At 44.6% G+C, this 19056-nt stretch overlaps 1 protein-coding gene across 1 annotated transcript; it reads left to right on the forward strand.

Annotated features, from left to right (window-relative positions):
* The first annotated feature begins 1908 nt into the window (after positions 1-1908).
* RCN1 (reticulocalbin 1) lies at positions 1909-18196 on the forward strand. The gene is made up of 6 exons (XM_036765485.1): positions 1909-2417; positions 8484-8677; positions 9815-9993; positions 10723-10783; positions 15420-15619; positions 16794-18196. Exons 1-6 carry the CDS (start codon positions 2182-2184, stop codon positions 16899-16901), a joined length of 978 nt encoding a protein of 325 aa, XP_036621380.1. The 5' UTR covers positions 1909-2181; the 3' UTR covers positions 16902-18196.
* The last annotated feature ends 860 nt before the right edge of the window (positions 18197-19056 follow it).

Genomic DNA, 19056 nt, shown 5'->3' on the forward strand with positions numbered 1-19056 from the left:
TCCCTCAGGGCTCTGAACGGGATACAATTGAGGAGAGCTTGGCTTTTGACTTTTGGGGCACACTCATGGAAGGAGTGTTGAGACTCTGGGCAAGCTGTAATCGCCCCCCAGCTTTGTAACCTAGATGTTGGTTCTTCTCTGGTAACTGTTTGTAATTTCTGTTTGTATTTGCCTTGAAATTCAGGGGGCTGATCTTTTCCCCCTGACCTAATATGTATGTTTGATTAAACTAAGATTGTTAACCCCTTAACATTGCTTTTCTTAGTAAAGCAGATCAAAGAACTTGTGTTGGCAGCTTTCTGTGTGCTGGTTGTTGGCGGGTCTTACATCCCTATAGCAGCTGCTAGCAGATTGTTGCTACACTTCCTTCCTTCCTTCCTTCCTTCCTTCCTTCCTTCCTTCCTTCCTTCCTCCCATCCTTTCTTTTTCCAGAGAAAGAATGGAGTGTGAATGAAGAACAAAACATACTTTTTAAAATTCTTCTTGATTTTGTTTTGGTCTGTGTTTTCTTTCAAAACATGACTAATATAGAAATATGTTTTGCACTACTGCACATGCATAACCTACATCAAATTGCTTGCTTTCTCAATGGGGAAGGGAGAGAATTTGAAACTCAAATTTTTTTTTAAATGAATGTTAAAAATTGTTTTTACACGTAGTTATTTAAAAAATTAAATATATTTTTTAAAAAAAAGAAAACGAAGGACAGTGTTTACTTACATGTTGTCAGTGACTTTATAATTTGAATTCCCTGAGGGCTGTCTGGCCCAGATCTTGGCCCCTAGTAAGAACTTAAGAGATGCACGTTGATTGACTAACTGATACAGAATCTCTTTTCTCTTCCCTCCCCCTCCATCCCTCACCCCACCCCCTGCCCCATGCCCCTCCCCACCCCCACGCCCGGAGCATCAAAGTTTCTTTAGTACTAATTCTGTTTCACAATCTTTGTATCTCCAGGTCCTGCCTAGCACCGACTCGCAGCAGGTCCTTAATAAATACTTGCTAATCTGAACGGAATTGAATTTGAATTAAATACCTACTATGCGCAAGAGGCTGGGCTGGGAGTTAGCGATATAAAAAGAAGATACACACACACAAAAAAAATAGTAGAATGAGATATCTGAAGTCCGGGTTCAAATTTCTTCTCAGCTACTTTGTGGTCCTGTATAAGTGACTTAACTTCCAGGTAATTCAAGCAAGTCTTTATTACTGGAGGCAGGTTGGCACCGTGGAGAGAGTACTACTGGATTTGAAGTAAAAGGATCTGAATTCAAATTTGAATTTTCGCCCCCTTGCTGCCTGTGGTGAAGTGGGCAAGTCACTTCTTGCCTCTAAACCTCAGTTTCCCCGTGTGTAAAATGAGAGGACTGGCCTTTAAGGTTCCGCTCAGCTCTAAATCCATGATGCTGCGGATTGAGTGTCGTGTGCTGGTGTCTTCAAACAAGAGCTATTCAGCGTCTTTCAGGAGCTTCCATTTTACTGGCTGTAGACTGCAATGCTGGCTTGGTGGGATTTAGTTTCGGGGGAAAGGGGAAGTGAAGAGTGGGAATTCTATTTCCAACATGTGACTTTTTTTTTTTCACTCGACTTTCTTGGTTGAGTTCCCTCCATCCTGTCCCGCCTCCCGCTTCTTCTCTTCTGCAGGCAGGGGAGGGGCACAGAGCTCATCCCCTGCCCCTAGCCCCTAGCTCCCCCTCTCCCAGCCCCTCTGCGCCCTCCCTCCTGCTCTCTCTCTCTCTCAGCGAGTCCGGCTACGTGGCGCTGCTCTCTCCCCTCCTCTGCCCCCACCCCTAGCCCGGATCCGGTCCAATGGACACAGCTCCGTGCACGTGTGTGCAAAAGCCCTAGTTCGGTCTGTGCCCATTCCAGGGAAGATTCTCCCCTTGCCAGCCCCCTGCAGGCAGAAGGGGCGGGCCCTTCGGAGGGCAGGGGGAGGGCAAGCCCGTTCCCGTCCCCGCCCCTCCTCCGGTACCCCCTCCCCTTAGGAGCTGCCCCGCCCGCCGTGCAGGGGGAGTCCTAGACTGTGCCTGGGCTCACTGGACAGCGCGCCGATCTCAGCGCCTCGCAGCCCAGCCCAGCCCAGCCCGGCCCAGCCCGGCACGGCCCGGCCCTTCAGAGAGTTCCCTCCGCCTCCCTTCTTTCTCAAGTCCTTCCTCCCCGGCGGCGGCCGCTGGACCGACCATGGCGCTGGGCTGCCCGGGGCTGGGGCTCCTGATGCTGCTGCTGCTGGGGCCCGGACAGCTGCGGGCTAAGCCCACCGTGCGCAAGGAGCGCGTGGTGCGGCCCGACTCGGAGCTGGGCGAGCGGCCCGCCGAGGACAACCAGAGCTTCCAGTACGACCACGAGGCCTTCCTGGGCAAGGAGGAAGCCAAGACGTTTGATCAGCTCACTCCGGAGGAGAGCAAGGAGAGGCTGGGGTGAGGCGGGCAGGCTGGGGCCCCGGGGGCACGAGGGAGAAGCCGCGGGGCAGGTGCTGGGAGCCCGCACCCTCTTGGGCAAAGAGAAAGTGAGTCCGGCTCCCCGGCTGGTCTGGGGGCAGGGCTCTGGGCAGGGCAGCGTTGGGACTGCCCACCGGGCCGGGCCTGGCTGGAACTTGGGACAAAGTTGGGAGAGGCCCCTGGGAGCAGTGAAGACCGGAGTGGGCAGGGCGATCTCAAAGGATCCCGGGCCTGGGCTGGGGTAGCTCCCCTAACTTCTGTCTGCACCAGAAAAACGAAACCCTTCTCCCCTCCCCTGATAAGTGATAACGTGGCAGAGGAAGGGAGGGAAGGAAGCAGAGAGAGCTCCCCCTCCGCCTCTCCTCCCACCCCCCATTATTGCATCAGAGGGGAGGGGACAGGAGGGAGATGACAATGGAAGAAATTTCCAACTTGGACCGACGAGTCTTCAGCCCTCTTTTAAGAAAGTTACCAAAAAAACAAACAAACAAACAAAAAACCCAACCCAAAAAACCTTATCCCCTGCAACTCCTTATCCTGCCGCCAAGACAAATTCAAATTTTAGGCAGCCCCCAACCTCTATCAGAAAGGAGTTTGAGGGATCGGAGGGAAATGAGAAGGTGGTATCACCCTCAGCCGAATCAACTGAAAGGGACCTTAGTGATCGTCTAGTCTTACCCCTTTGTTTTAGAGAGAAGTGACTTGGCCAAGGTCACACAGATAAATAAGTATAGAAGCTGGAATTCAGCCAGGCTCCAAATTCGTGAGCTTCCCTCTACCCCAAGCTGCTTGTTATCTGCTGGCTACTAGTATCAGGGGTGAAGTGGCCTCGAGGTCGAAGGCTCCCCACCCCTGCTCTAGTTAATGTCATCTAAAGCTCAACAGAATCAGAAAAAAACACTATAGGGAATTTGTTGGCATTTCTCCATCTCAGGATTTCCCAGGGAGTTCTTTCAGAACTCCACCCCCACCCCCACTATTAGCTGACCCATTACTGTTAAGAGATGGTTGGGCCCCTGGAAAATGAAAGGTTGATTTTGAACTTAAATGATTTCTAAAATCTTATGTGTTGGTCACTGGCTGTGGATTGCTAGGGTCCTGAAAGAGCCAGAAAAGCCCTGGGCTTGATTTCCACTTCTGATGCTTAGAATCAGGATCATGGATAGAAAGTCAGGGGCCAACACACCCGTTTTCTAGATGGGTAAGTACAGTAAGGCCCATAGAAATGACTTGCTTTGAGTTCCAAGTGGCAAGTAGCAGAGCTGGAATCTGAACCTGGGCCACTGAATCACATAGGGTGGATGATGACTTAATTTGAAGGTGAAGTTCAATTCATCTCTCTGAGTCTCGAGTTCTTCATCTGTCAAATGGAGATGATGATACCCACAGTGTCTGTCTCATAGGGGTTGTGAGGATCCAGTGAAATGAGGTGTGCAAATCACTCTGTGAACCTTAAAAGCCTCTCTGATAAATGTCAGCTTGGTTTTGGGAGGAATACTGGGTTGTAGGTTGATTATTTCTGGAATTCTACCTGGGGATCCTTCAGGGGAATTAGAGCCGGCACTGCATGGTGAGGTTTTCACAGTATTTCCCATTCACCTGATCCTCATCACAACTCTGTGTTGTAGGTACCATATTATTACCCCATTTTACAGATAAGCAAAAAGAGGCTTAGAAAGGTTAATTGATTTGCTTGTGGGTACTCTCTTAGTATTTGAGGCAGGATTTGAACCTGGGCCTCTCCTGACTCCAAATTATCTTTCCATTAGGCTGTATAGCCTTTCCCAGCTGAATGTCATAGGATTGTAGTTGGAGACTGGGAAAGGATTTGAGAGGCCATTTCATCCAGCCCCTTCATTTTATGGAAGAGGCAACTGAGGCACAGGGAATTTCAGTGACTTTTCCTAAGGTCACACAAGCAGTTAACCTCAGAGGCAGGATTTGGACCCTGGTCCTCTGATGCCAGATGTATGAGTCACTCCACTACACTCCACTCAAGGTCCTTTCCCTTAGGCCTGTGTGTTTAGACACCAAAGGAAAAGTAATAAGTAGGAGTCAGAACTTTGGACACAGGCATTTTGAAGCTGATTGGGTAGTTAATCAGAAGAGCCCTGACCACTGTACCACCAGCATTCATAGAAAGGAGTGGGGTAGGTGGTACTTTACACATTTAAACCTTGGGAGGTAGGTAGTCTGGGTATCATCTCCAGTCTACAAATGGGGAAACTAAGTCCCTGATTGACTACAGACCTTGCCCAGGGTCATACCAGCATTAAGCATGTGAGGTAGAATTTGAATCCTGGGCCTCCTGACTCTAAGGCCATCTCTCTGTCCACAGTGCTAGTGGCCAGTGCTTTCAGATCTTCCAGCCTAACCTTTTCCTTGGAGATGTGGAAGTTAATGATGGGTCTTGGCTAGATATCCTATTTGCTGAACTCCCTGAAAGCAGATTTCTGGCCTTCAAAGTGGTAGGTGTAAACAACTCTGTGTTCTTCTCACCAAGGGAGACCCAGCCACTCCACCCCTGTCGTTCTGACTTAACAATGAAGGCTTTTGATAGGCCCCTGCCCTGTAGGGCTCGAACCCTATTCATTAGTGGGCCTGGAGCATCAGAAATGTGTGGAATGATTGAAGCAGGAGGATTTTGGAATTTGGAATCATGAACTCAGTAGGCTGAGCCCTCCAGCTGCTTGTCAGAAGCTAGGCCTTGGGAGACAGGAAGACCTGGTCTGAGTTTCTTCTTTGACATAAACTAACTTGTGCGACTCAGTAAAACTACTGTATAATAAATGAAGTAAGCATTGTGGTCTAATCCTTCAGTGCTCTAGATCTAAGCTGCACTTAGCCAAAGTCTCAGTGTCCTAAGCAGTTTCCTAAGACTGGAAGGTCCAGAGAAGGTACTGACCTGCCCTGGAAGAGAAAGTTCTTCCTGGAAGCTCCTACACCGATAGAAGCATAATGAGCATCTACTGGGAACACGCTGTCACTGTTGTTCAGTCATTCAGTCTAGTCCAGCTCTTTGTGATCCCATTTGGGGTTTTTTTTTGGCAAAGATACTGGAGTGCTTTGCTATTTCCTTCTCCAGTGTGCCCCCATTTTAAAGACAAGGAACTGAGATCAAATAAGAGTTAAGTGACTTGCCCAAGGGCGTAAAGCTAGTGTCTGAGGCCATATTTGAATGGGATCTTCCTGTCTTCAGGCCCAGGGCTCTATCCACTGCACCACCTAGCTGCCCATTTCTGTGAACACCTAGAGAGCAGTAAAACCCAGTCCTTTCCCCAGGGATGTGTTAGTCAATGTTTAACAACCAGCTCTTTTAAAAAATCATTAACATCTTCTCCATCACTTTTTTTTAAGGTAATAGGGCTTAAAGGACTTGCCCAGGCCATATTTGAGCTCAGATCCTCCTGACTCCAGGACTGGTACTCTATCCACTGCACCACCTAGCTGCCCCTCCATCACTTAAGTGTAGACAATTAACAAAAACAATAAATCAAGCCCAGATTTGTGTTTGCTGATTTCCAAGGTATAAAAGTGCCCACCGAAAACTTACCTGTCAGCTCTGTGAGCTGATGTGAGCTGGCTCCAGCACACTCTGCCCAGCCCTCATGGAAAGGCCCCAGAGGGCAGAGTTATGGGACCTCTGCCTGGCAGGTATGAGGAGTCCAGTTTGGGCTTATTGTCAGGCCAAACTTCCTAACAATTCCAGCCATCTAGAAGGGGAATGGTCTGCCTCTGCAGGTGTGATGGGTTCTCCCTTAGGGGACTCTCCTAGAAGAAGAAGAAGAAGAAGAAGATATTGGAAGAACACTTATTAGGGGCTGTTCTAAGAGAATGATCTCGGTTCCTGAGCTTCCATCTAGCTTCAGATCAGTGATTCCATGACCCCTTTCAACTCATGAGATTCTGGGACTATGTCTCTAGTTTCTATCTCTGGTTTCTGGTATAGACTCATGACTTTTTTTGGTGCAGGGAGCTCTCATTTTGTAGACTCCCTCTACCAACAAAGACTGGCAGCTGTTGGGGGACTTTGTCTTGGAGAGTTTCCTGGAATGCCGAGGGATTAAAAGTGATTTGCTGTGTTCCTGTGATTACACACATGTAACCTATAGCAGATTGCTTCCTGTCTTGGGGAAGGGGGATGGGAAGGAGGGAGAAAAAATTTGAAACTCAAAAGCTTATAAAAAATGAATGTTGAAAATGATCTTTACATGTAATTGGAAAAACTAAAATACCATTTACCAAAATAAAAAAAAATTATATACATTAAAAAAGGAAATGAAGAAAAAGAGTGATTTGCTCAAGGTAATTCAGCCAATATGTGTCTAAGGTGGGACTTGAACCCAGGTCTTCCTGTCTCTTAGACCTACTCTCTTGGTTACTACACTAAGGGCAGCTAGGTGGTGCAGTGGATAGAGTGCCTGGCCTGGAGTCAGGAAGGTCTGGGTTCAAATGGTGGCCTTGGACTCTTTCTAGTTGTGTGACCTTGGGCAAAGTCACTTCACCCCGTTTGCCTCAGTTTTCTCATCTGTAAATTGAATTGGAGAGGGAAATGGCAAACCGCTCCAGTATCTTTGCAAAGAAAACCCAAATGAGGCCACAAAGTCAGACATGACTGAAAGGAGTGAACACAAAGTGGCCTAAAGTGTTTCTTGAGTATCTAAAGTCCACAGTTATTGTGACCAAGCAATATGAGAAGTTGGAATTTTTGTGAGTAATTCATCTCAGACAAGATTTTGTAGCCTTCAGGCCTCAGTAGAGTATCTGAGACAAATAATGCAGTTTTTAAAAGTCCCATAAAATATCTTTGCCCCTAGGACTTGCATTAATGAAGTCCTGGCTTCAAATCCTGTCTCTGACACTTACTAGATATGTGACCCTTTGCTAATCACTTTATCTATCTGGGCCTCAGTCTCCATGTCTGTAAAATGGGGATGCCTGTAGTGCCTACCTCATAGGCTTGTTGTTAGGCTCTAATAGAATAATGTCTATAACACACATTGTAAGCTATAGAACTCTATGTTATCCTTGCTGTGATTATTTGATACTCATCCAAATTTTTTCTTCTGTTCCCCCATTCATTTCAATAAGTGAGCAAGGTTCAGACCTGTCTTAGTAGAGGAATTTCCAGTGGGACCTCTCTGCATTATTGAATCATAATGAGCATTGACTGGGAAAATGCAATGACCAGTAAAATATAGTTCCTGCCTTCATGGAGCTCACAGTCCAGTGGAAGGGAATGGAATACACCCTAACAATAACTGCTACATAAAATAGAAACTAAGCATCTGATGAGTTAACTGATAAGATTTTAAGCTTCCAGAGGGACTATCTTTATCCTCTTTTTGTATCCTAGGTGATTGATTAGCACAGTGCCTGGTGTATAGTAGGCACTTTCTTAATAAATGTTGATTGATAAATATATAAGACATAGAGGAAATCCTTTAAGCTCTCAGGGCTCCCAGGAGCAGGTATTGATCAGCACTGGCAGAGAGGTGGGGTTCCTCTCCAGGGAGGTTTCCAGCAGCAATGATAAAATCACAAGTGTAGGTCTGAATGAAAAAAGGAACATAAATCAGATACAAAGTGAAGTCATCCCTATGATTACACCCACCAGCATTTTCCAAAATCCAAAACTGTTCGTGGGAGGCCCTGGGTTCCACAGGATATGTCTAAGTGAGAAGAATCGCTTGCTAGTGCCATTTCTTTTATGTATTTATTTAAAATATGTTTTTTGCGCAACAGCTTTTCAGTGCGAAAACAGAGCCAATACCTTATTTTGCTCCAGGATTCCCCCTCCTCTTTTTTTGGGAGCCATGCCAAACCCTCTGATTCCTCCCCCAATGGGCATCGATGGGGTTCCATTCGTCTGTTTCAAGCCCCACATTGTTCTGTGGCCAAATTAGTTTGGGAAATGCTGGTCCAGCCAAAAGCAGCGCCTGGCAGCTTTCCTGAACGGGAGATGCTTAGATAGTCAGGTTTTCTGTTTTCTCCCATGCCGTGACCACCTTTGCCCTCCCAGTAACCCCCGGTTTCTCATTACAGAAAGATTGTTGGCAGAATAGACAGTGATGGAGATGGCTTTGTCACAACTGAGGAGCTGAAAACCTGGATCAAACGAGTACAGAAACGGTACATCTATGAAAACGTGGCAAAAGTCTGGAAAGATTACGATCGAAACAAAGATGAGAAGATTTCCTGGGAAGAATATAAGCAGGCTACATATGGCTACTACTTGGGTAAGAGGATCACCTACTAGTCATTTTTTGATGGCTAAAATTATTTACTTCTTTCAGGAAACATGTTATCTTTTTAAAAACTATTCCCCAACCCCAAACTTGAACCCTTCCTTCTAACAAAATACAAATATTTAAGCAATCATATTTGATAGTAGTCCCTCACCTCTCTACTCAAAGGGGGAAGGCATGGAAACGCATTGTCTCTCTCCCTCATCCCTCAATCGCTGCTCTGGGGAAGTCTTACTGCTGATTTTTTGTGCTTCTGTCTCTGACCTTTTTTTTAAGGTAGGATGTCTACTCATTTGGGCAACCAGATAGTTAAAAATAAAAATTTAATTAAAAATATAAAATGATACAAAATATAAAATAATACAAAAATAAAAATTTTAAAAATACAAGACATTGTCCCACATTAAGATTTTGGAGAGATTAGGCTAACACACTGGGAGATACAATAGTCAGAGGGTCAGCTTTAGAACAAGGAAAACTTCGGTTCAAGTCCTGCCCGTAACATATACTGGTTGTATGACCCTGAGCAAGTGCCCCAGGCAACGATTTAAGACTCTAAGTTACAGATCAGTTGCTCATCTCTGCTAGTAGAGGTAGTTTCCACAGTGGAAGTTCCCTACAGGGATGAAACCACAGGCCTGGGAGAGAAACAGATAGACAAGCAGAGGAGATAGAGAGAGAGAGAGAGAGAGAGAGAGAGAGAGAGAGAGAGAGAGAGAGAGAGAGAGAGAGAGAGAGAGAAAGAGAGAGGGAGAGGGAGAGGGAGAGGGAGAGGGAGAGGGGGTGGGGAGAGAGAGAGAGAGGAGACTAACATACATGACAACTAAAGAACAAATAGGTATATCGTGCTAAATTGTATGGTATTTCCTAGCCTGGCATTTGAGACCTGCCACAGTCTGGCCATAACTAACATTTTTCCATAGTCCCTTCAACTTGGTGACTGAAAGTTTGGAAAGGAAGAAAGAGCTTCAGTTTTCAGGCAGCAGTGATGGAACTTATGTTCAACCTAATAAACATTTATTAAGCTCCTGCTGTGTGCCAGGCTCTGTGATGGGCACTGAGGATGCAAAGATAATCCTGCCCCTGGGGAGCTTATGTCCTACTTTTTTTTCTTCACGTTCCATCTAGAGAACCCAGAAGAGTTTCAAGATGGATCTGATCAACACACTTTTAAGAAGATGCTGCCCCGTGATGAGAGGAGGTTCAACACAGCTGACCTTGATGGTGATAAAGCAGCTACTCGGGAGGAATTCACTGCCTTCATGCACCCGGAGGAGTTTGAGCACATGAAGGATATTGTAGTCTTGGTAAGAAACAACACAGTGCTAGGACAGGGGAATGAAATAATGGTAGGATCACAGAACGAAAGCTGGGGAAGAGACCTTACCAGTCAATTGTGCAACCCCTTCATTTTTCAGATGGGGAAACTGAGGCACAGAAAAATTAATGACCTGGCCAAAGTTATTTGGGCAGCAAATGTCAGAGTGGGTCGGGGAAAGCTTTACTGGGGTGCTTATCATTTGTGGTATTTGAAGGAAAGGTATGTTGGGGGTGGAGGGAGTCAGGGAGGTAGAGGGCCTTCTAAACAAAAAAAAAAGGTGATAAGCAAGGACCCAGAGGTGGCCAGAAACTGGACCCAACCTAAAACTGTAGTTTCGCTGGAGTCAGTGAAAGGAGGGGAGTGATTTGAGATAAGACCAGAAAGATGGGGCAGTGTCAGAATGTTATCAGGAACAGTAGATGATGTGAAAACAAGATAGAAATGAAAAAAATGTAAACAAACCCCAAAAAAGCGCAGTTAGGATATTAAATTTGCTACAGAAATAAATAATTGATTCCAATAGTCTTTTTTAAATCTTGGTTTTGGGATTTTTCTGTGCTCTTAATTCCTTGCTTTGAGAGTTGACCAGTATTAAAAGACTAGCCCTCTTTCGGATGTGCCTTTGATAGCCAGGCAGTTGGGAAATCCACTACTTTCACATCGGAGAAGTTTTTCATTTTTCTCCCCACCCCCACCTCCCGCCTTCCCTACTCAGGAGACGCTGGAAGATATCGACAAGAATGGTGATGGATTCGTGGATCAGGACGAGTACATTGGTGAGTATTGAATTGGAGCTGCCGGTGGGGCATCTACCATTTCAGCTCTGGTGGTGCTGATTGCAAGTCCAGCTCTCTGTCCCCTGCACAAGACTGTCCCGTCCACACCTAGGTATAGTGTAGGAGGAGATGAGCTGAGGATCAAGGATGACCCAGGGCTTGGTGTCTCTTGGAAGGAGGGCTTAAAACTGGACACTGGAGCAAAATTACAGCTCAGCCTCACTTTACTTAATGATGGTGTCCCCCCAGAAAGGACAGTTCTGTTTTTCTGAGTGGAATATTTCAAGAGCCCCTTAGGGGAGCCCTCCGCTTAAATGAATCTCCATCTCCCAGTTCTGGACATTTTCACCAATACCTGGAATGCTCTCTTCTCATCTCTACCTCTTGGCTTTCCAGTCTTCTTTCAAGGTTCAGCTAAAATCCTGCCTTCTACAGGAAGCTTTTCCAATTCCCCTTAATTCTAGTGCCTTCCTTTGGTTGATTATTTCCAATTTATCCTATATATAACTTGTTTGTACATAGTTGTTTGCATGTTGTCTCTCCCATTAGAATATGAGTTCTTTGAGAAGAGGGACTTTCTTTTGCCTCTTTTTGTGTCTTCTGAACTTAGTATAGTGTCTGGCACATAATAGGTGCTTAATAAATGTTTATTGACTGAATACCAGATTATTGTTTACATGTTTATTGATTGAGTCACATGACCTGGATTCTAGATCCACCTCTTCTTATTTGTCCAAGTTACTTCAATATGGTCAACAACAAAGCATATATTTGGTGCCTACTATGTGCTAAGCACTAGAACAGCTTGGTGGTGCAGTCAATAGAGCACTGGGTCTGGAGTCAGGAAGACTTAAGTTCAAATCCTGCCTCAGACAGCTTACCAGCTGTGTGATCCTGGGCAAGTCACTTTGCCCTGTTTGCCTCAGTTTCCTCATCTGTAAAATGAGCTGGAGAAAGAAATGGCAAACCACTCCAGTATCTTTACCAAGAAAACCCCAAATGAGGTCATGAAGAGTCAGACATGACTGAACAACAACAGCATATCCTAAGTGTTGGGGATACAAAGAAAAGCCAAAATACACACACACACACACACACACACACACACGTGCACACACACATTAATGTGTATATACATATATGTGTGTATATACATATCTATACATATATATCGGGGGGGAGTGAGGGAGATTGAGAGATGGAAAGATCCCTGGATTTAGGGAGGGAAAGTCTGTGTTTAAGCCTTAGAATGTCTCCTGAATTAGGCTGTGTGACTTTGGGCAAGGCATTGTACCTCTCTGGGCTACAGCTTCCTTCTCTGTAGAGTGAGAGGGTTGGACTAAATGACCTCTAAATCCCATCTTGGCTTAAATCCTTGATGGGCAGATCATACAACTAGCTGGTCTCAAAGGTTTACAGGCCATGACTCTGTGATCCCTAGACCAGAATTCTCATAATCACCTGTGAATTCTTGGGGCCCCAAAACCCTGACCTTGCGTATTGGTGATTCTTCCATCTCGTGCTTGTGAAATGGATTTTTTTTAACTTAAGCATAAAATTTTATGTTTATCCCTATGAAATTTCTTCTTTGATTGGGCTCATCACTATACCCTTGTACTCTTTGGGGATCCTTTCCATATTTGTATCATCTGCTCCCACTTTGAGGGTTCTATCTCACATTTTTGGCCATAAGGGTCCAGTGTAAGCTAAAAACAAGTTTATTCATTCATCAAATTAGCCATTTATTAAGTTAGTCATTCATTATAAACACTTACTAAGAGCCTACTGTGTTAGACTTGTTCTGCTTGACCACAGAAGACAGAAGAACCAGGAGCTTTGGATAATAGTTGCAAAGAGGCAAATTGAAGCTTGAAGTCAGGAGAAATTTCCTGCCCACTCAGAATTATCCCAGAGTGAAATGGGCTGCCTTGAAGTGATGGATTCCCCTTTCTTTGGAGATCTTTAAGTGGACGCCAGATCACCACTTGTCATGTTCTGTGGTGGGGGATTCCTTTTGGATAAGGGTTGGATTGGATGGCTGCTTAGGTCTCTTTCAACTCTGAAATTCTGTGGTTCTCTAATATATCACTCCTTGTGCTGGGCATTGGGCATACAAGTACAAAAGTGGAAACAGTCCCTGTCCTCAAGGAATCTTGTCCCATTTGGGGGGTTGACTTGTAGCTACAACTTTTGTAAATTGATGGTGTTATCGCTGCTTGCACTGACTACCCATTCTCATAGCTAATTTTTGTATCTCATTTTAGAGTTCACAAAACACTAGTACAAATATTAATTCATTTTATCCTCACAATACATCCAGGAGGAAGACCTAGCATTATTTCTAATGCTGAAATACTGAAACTGAGGCAGACCACTGTCAAGTGATTGGTCCTGGGTCACTCAGCTAATAAATGACTTGGGGCAGAATTAGAATTCGGGTCTTTTAAACTCTTAAGGTCCCGATCTCTATCCACTGCATTACTCAGACACCTGCCTTTAGTGTCCCCAGATACCTTTCATTAACAAAAAGCTGGCTGGTGAGGAAGCATTGTAGTACCTTCTCTCCTCTCCAAAGCTGCTTCAATCCATGAAAGCCCAAGTTTAAAATCTCATCTGTTTCTAAGGCTGTCATCATACAGTGCTACAACCCAGCACGTGTCATGCTAATTAAAAGCGGAGCTTTTCTAATCATTATAAATCATATTTATCCTTAAGATCTGGACGCTTTTCACGTCCAACAGAAATAACAGACAAGCCTGCGCTCTCTGTAATTAAAGTACATTTGGCGGCACTCCCTCCCTGCAATAACAGATGTTGACAGGTGTCTTATAAGTGTGTGTACCAGGTGTCTTCCCCTCATCTAGTACATAATCGAGGGAAGCATTCGGAGTTGGAGGGAGGGGGGAGGTATCAAATTGACAGTTGTGACCGAATCGAATTGACAGGAGGCAGCCGGTTGATTCAAACAAACACTGGAGCTTCTTTGATTAGCTGTGCCCCCTTTGTCCAGTGCCTTTTGAACTCTGCCCAGGGATGGCGAAGAGCTAGAGACCTGACCCTGGGAGTTGGCTTTGCCTGGAAGGGACATTTTTGTCTTTTGCACTAGGCAAGCATGGTGTGGCACAAAGGATACTGGCTTTAGAAGGTCTTGGTTCAAAGTTTAGGTCTTCCATCTCAAGCTTGTGTAACCTTGGGCAAATCACTTAATCACTCAATAATTAATTACTCAATAAACATTTATTGTTTTTGTTGTTCAGTGATTTCAGTTGTGTCCAACTCTTTATGACCCCGTGCGGGGTTTTCTTGGGAAAGATACTGGAGTGGTTTGCTATTTCTTTCTCCAGCTCATTTTACAGATGAGGAAACTGAGGCAAACAGGGTTAATTGACTTGCCCAGGGTCACACAGCTAGTGTCTGAGGTCAGGAAGATGAATCTTTCTGACTCTAGGACAGGCGCTCTATGCACTGCTACCTAGCTGTCCACAAAAACACTTATTAGCCTGGCACTGTGCTAAGTGCTGGGGATACAAAAGGAGACAAAAGACTGTCCCTGCCCTCAAGGAGCTTACAGTCTAATGGGGGAAACAACACACACGTATGTATGTATGTATATATGTGTGTGCATACACACACACAAATACACGCACACACACACACACAAGCTATGTGCATGACAAATAGGAAATAATTAACAGGAGAAAGGCACTGGAATTAAGAGGGATGGGAGAAGGCTATAGAAGGTAGGATTTTAGTTGGGTCAGTATTCTGAGCTGTAAGACGAGAGGATTGGACTCCATACCCTCTAAGATTCCTAACAGCTACATCCATACCCTCAAGCAATACCATCTAGCCATGCTTATGACTTTAGGGGTTGGCCCTTGAGAAACAATGTACAACCTAGGTGGCTTAAAAAAAAAACCTCCAACAAAACCTGTGTGTTTGTATACTGCTTTATATTAACAACATGCTTTATGTACTTGTTTACATAAAGACCAATCCTGTAAAATAATTACTGCAGGTATTAGTATCTCCATCTTACAGATGAGGAAAGTGGGGTTTAGAAAGGCTGAGGGAGGTTATAGAATCAGAATTAGAGGCCTAGAGTTGATTCTAATTCTGAGAAGTTTCACGGTCTAGTGAATAGGGCGCTGGACTTGGAAGTCTGAGGGCTTGGGTTCACATCACACCTAAGAAACTTACTAGTGGTAAGACTGTGGGTGAGTCATTTCCTTTCATCAGCAAAATGGAGTAGCTGGACTGATTGGCTTCTGCGATCCCTTTTAGCTCTAAATATATAATCTGTAAAGGGACCATGAAAACCATCTAACCTAATCTCAGTCTTATAGATGAGCAAACTGGGACCCAGAGAGGGGAGAAAGGCTTACCCAAAGTCAAAAAACCCAGGGTTGGAGGCCAGGTTTTCCTTCCCAAATCTGGTGCTCTTCCCATCACATCATGCTGACCCTGTGATCTCAGCTGTCCATTTTGGTGGGAATAGGGGAATGGCCTGAAATCTTTAGGTTTGCTGATATCTTCCCTAAGGAATCAGTTGGGATTTCTCCATCTTTAACTTCTGCACTGATTGTAATATTATGTGAAGAGAACATTTTAAAACCAGCATTTCCTTCCTTTCCAGCTGATATGTTTGCCCACGAGGAGAATGGCCCAGAGCCAGACTGGGTGGTCACTGAACGGGAGCAGTTTTCAGATTTCCGGGATTTGAACAAGGATGGGAAGATGGACAAAGAGGAGATTCGGCACTGGATTCTTCCCCAAGATTATGACCATGCCCAAGCAGAGGCAAGGCACTTGGTGTATGAGTCAGACCAGGACAAGGTAGGGGAGCATTCCTTGCTTTCAACCAGCTTGCCTCAGACTGCTTCGAGTTGTCTCTTCTTTGGTCATTTTGACCCTGGCCCACATGGTGGAGTTGCCAATGATTTTTATCATTGTGCTGTTCTTCACGCTTAGATTACCCAAAGGGTCATAGCGTTTAGGACTGGAAGGGATCTCAGAGCCCATCCAGCCCAATGCTTTATTTTACAGATAAGGAAACGGAGCTGATAGAGATTAAGTCATTTGCCCAAAATCACACAGTAAGGTGGGATTTAAACCCAAGTCTTCTGACTCCAAATCCAGTATCTCAAAAGCCATCTGGTACAATCCCGTCATGTTACAGACGAGGAAACTGAGGTCTGGGAGAAACTACCCGGATAATGTCCAAGGCTTAAAAACAAGTAAGAAGTCCTAGGTTCATAGGCTCATAAACTTGGAGCTGAAGGAAACTCAGAGATCGTTTGGTCCAAGTCCCTCATTTTAAAGACGAAGAGGTCCGCTGAGGTTAAGTAACCTGCCATGTGTGCTAGACACCATGTTAGATGCTGGAGATACAAAGATCAAAAGTCCTTCCCTGTGGAAGCTTACATTCTGTCAGAGGGGAGAGCATGCTTAAGATCATATACATATATATATATATATATATATATATACAGAGGAGATACAAGGGTGTTTGGGTGGGAGGGCACTAGCCACTGGGGAAATTGGGGAAGCCTTCATGCCCAAGGCAGAACTGAGCGTTAAAGGAGGTGAGATTCTGTGAGGCAGAGGGCAGCAGGGGCAGTGCATTCCACAATCACATAACTGCGATTTTTTTGAATGTAGTTCTTCCTAACTCACAAATCTAGCTTTCTGTCCCCAGCTAAATGGCTTGGGGATAGAGCCTGGAGTCAGGAAGACCTGAGTTCAAATCTAGCCTCAGATACTTACTATCTGTGTGACCCTAGGCAAGTCACTTAACCCTCTTTGCCTCAGTTTCCTCATCTGTAAAATGAGCTGGAAAAGGAAACAGCAAACCACTCCAGTATCTTTGCCAAGAAAACCCCAAATGGTGGGGTCACAAAGAGTCCGACATGACTGAAACAACTGAATCATAACATCCCTATCATGATATCACCCCACTAAAAAAGCTTTCTCCCCTTTTTCCCCTCCCCCCATTCTTCCTCCTCTACAGGATCAGAAGCTAACCAAAGAAGAGATACTGGAGAACTGGAACATGTTCGTCGGCAGCCAGGCTACCAACTATGGGGAAGACCTCACAAAGAATCACGATGAGCTATGATGCTCCCTCCCTGTAGAATCTTAGACTCTGGCCAGCTTCCTTGCTGGCTGCCACAGTCGACATGGTCTTCTAATTTGCACCAGCGTGTCTCCAACCAAGCAGTTTTATTACCTCATTACGGGGATGGAAAATAGTCTGTTACCTGGGATTTCACCCGAAGAAATTTAGTCCTCACGTTTGTCTTAGATATCTCTCAAAATGTCTTCTGTTCTCAATAGGTGGCAGTATTGTTTGGGGAATGTACTTTGGCAACGCAGAGCTCTTAAAGGGCTTTTTCTTTGTTTTTTGTTTTTGTTTTTCTTAAATAGAGGGAAATAAAATTTGAGCAATGTCAAGACATTCCATCAAATCACTGAGAATTGTAGGGGGTGGGGTCTGGGATGAACATGGTCTTCAGGCGGCCCTTTGGGTGAGTAAAGGGAAGCTTTCAAGTTGACAGTCAACTTTCCTCATTGTAGATAAGTCCTGGAAAGCTTCCATTGGAAATCTCTCTTTCATCTGAACTTGATAACATGAGATGTTACTGTAAATGGTTTCTATAATCTTTGTATTTTTGTTCTGTACGGACCTGTTAATGTGTACAATAAACCCACCCAACTCTTTTTTTAAATAATGCAAGAGTGGTTAGACCAGGGGTGGGACCTCGAGGCCACATAGCTGTCTTGGTCCTTAGGTGCAGTCTTGTTTGAATTCAGTCAGAGGGCTGCACTTGAGAACCTAGAGGACCACATGTGGCCTGGAGGCCTTAGATTCCTCACCCCTGGGTTAGACAAAGGTGGAGAAAGAATGAGAGGCTCTTTGAGCCTCTGCCTGGAGGCATTTGAATCTTTTTCCCTCTTGGTCTTGGGATTGCTGAGCAACTCCCCTCTGGGAAAACTCCATTTCTCCAGGCAAATCCTGCAATTTCACTGGGATTTATTTAGTGTAGCTTGGGGCACTAAAAGATTTAGTAACTTTTCCCCTTCACTCAGTCATCTCAAAAAGGAGGATTTGTACTCAGGTCTTCTGACCACTCAACCCTCCATCTACCACCATATTGCCTCTCAAACATTCTAATGAGTAGAAGGAAATGGCTAGTTCTTTATTTTTTTCATTTTCAAATAAAGGAGAGAATTTTTCCGAGATTATGTTGAATTTAGTCTGAGTCTTCAATGTGAACAAAGGCTCAGTTGGTCAGTTCTCACCAACCATCCACCATAACTGTGGAGCAAAGGAGGGGGGATGGGGCCAGCAGGATGAGTGAGAACATCCTCACAAGTTTGGAGATCAATAACAATAAAGGATCCTGATGGGAATTATCTGTGTCCTGTCTCTTGATTTTGTAACTAATGTAGATGACGTCATTATTCACGAAGAAGTGAAAAGTTTTAATGGATCCTCAGGGGACAGCACTGAAATTTGAAACCAAATCAGAATGTTTAAGATTTGCCCGGCTTTGTAGGGTCTCTATGCATTTTGCCAGTGGCCTGGCTCAAAATACTTTTTGTATCTCTGCTAGCTTATGGGTTTACGGGTCAGGCTTATTATTGTGTTTTGTTTTTTTTTTTAAAGACAGAGTGGTAACCTTAACCAAGGGGAACATTTCTTGGAAGAATCTGCCATGAGTAAATATATAGGGAGGTTCCATTTTTTTCCAGCTTGCATTTCTACAATGTAGGATTATGTGGTTAAGAAATGACTCCTTACTTTCAAACAGATATAAAACATGAGTTTGGCATGTTAGGGAAAATAGATGTTCCAGCTGAAGATCATCTTTAATAAGAATGTTTGTAGTAATAATATTTTGTATTTGTAACAAGAGGCAAGCAATGGATAGCCTGTGTACACATGATAGCAAGAAAAATCAAGGAAGGTTCCTGGCATATTGGATAGATTCCCTGGCAAACACTGGAGGTCATGGCTGAGGATGGCACCAGATGGGCAGGCATAGATGAATTGCAATCTTCGCAGGGAATGTTCACCTTGAAGTGAGCAAAGCTCTGATTTTATGGATGAGGAAACTGAGACCCAGAAATGTTTAAGTGATAGATCAAGAGTATATATAGGCTATATAGACAAAAATGTTATATACACACATTTCTGCCTAGACCTATGAATCCATTAGGGTGGGGATAAAAACTCTCCCCAGCAATACTGATGGACAATTCGTCTGAGA

This window comes from Trichosurus vulpecula, chromosome 6, assembly GCF_011100635.1.
Source record: "Trichosurus vulpecula isolate mTriVul1 chromosome 6, mTriVul1.pri, whole genome shotgun sequence".
NCBI classification, from domain to species: Eukaryota; Metazoa; Chordata; class Mammalia; order Diprotodontia; family Phalangeridae; genus Trichosurus; species Trichosurus vulpecula.

What these genes read in the sequence shown, in the direction of transcription:
- RCN1 (XM_036765485.1), top strand. Translation starts at nt 2,182, where the DNA reads ATGGCGCTGGGCTGCCCGGGGCTGGGGCTCCTGATGCTGCTGCTGCTG. An exon ending in GAGAGCAAGGAGAGGCTGGG is followed by an intron (nt 2,418 to 8,483) that starts GTGAGGCGGGCA and finishes TTCTCATTACAG; the next exon opens with AAAGATTGTTGGCAGAATAG. An exon ending in ATGAGTCAGACCAGGACAAG is followed by an intron (nt 15,620 to 16,793) that starts GTAGGGGAGCAT and finishes CCTCCTCTACAG; the next exon opens with GATCAGAAGCTAACCAAAGA.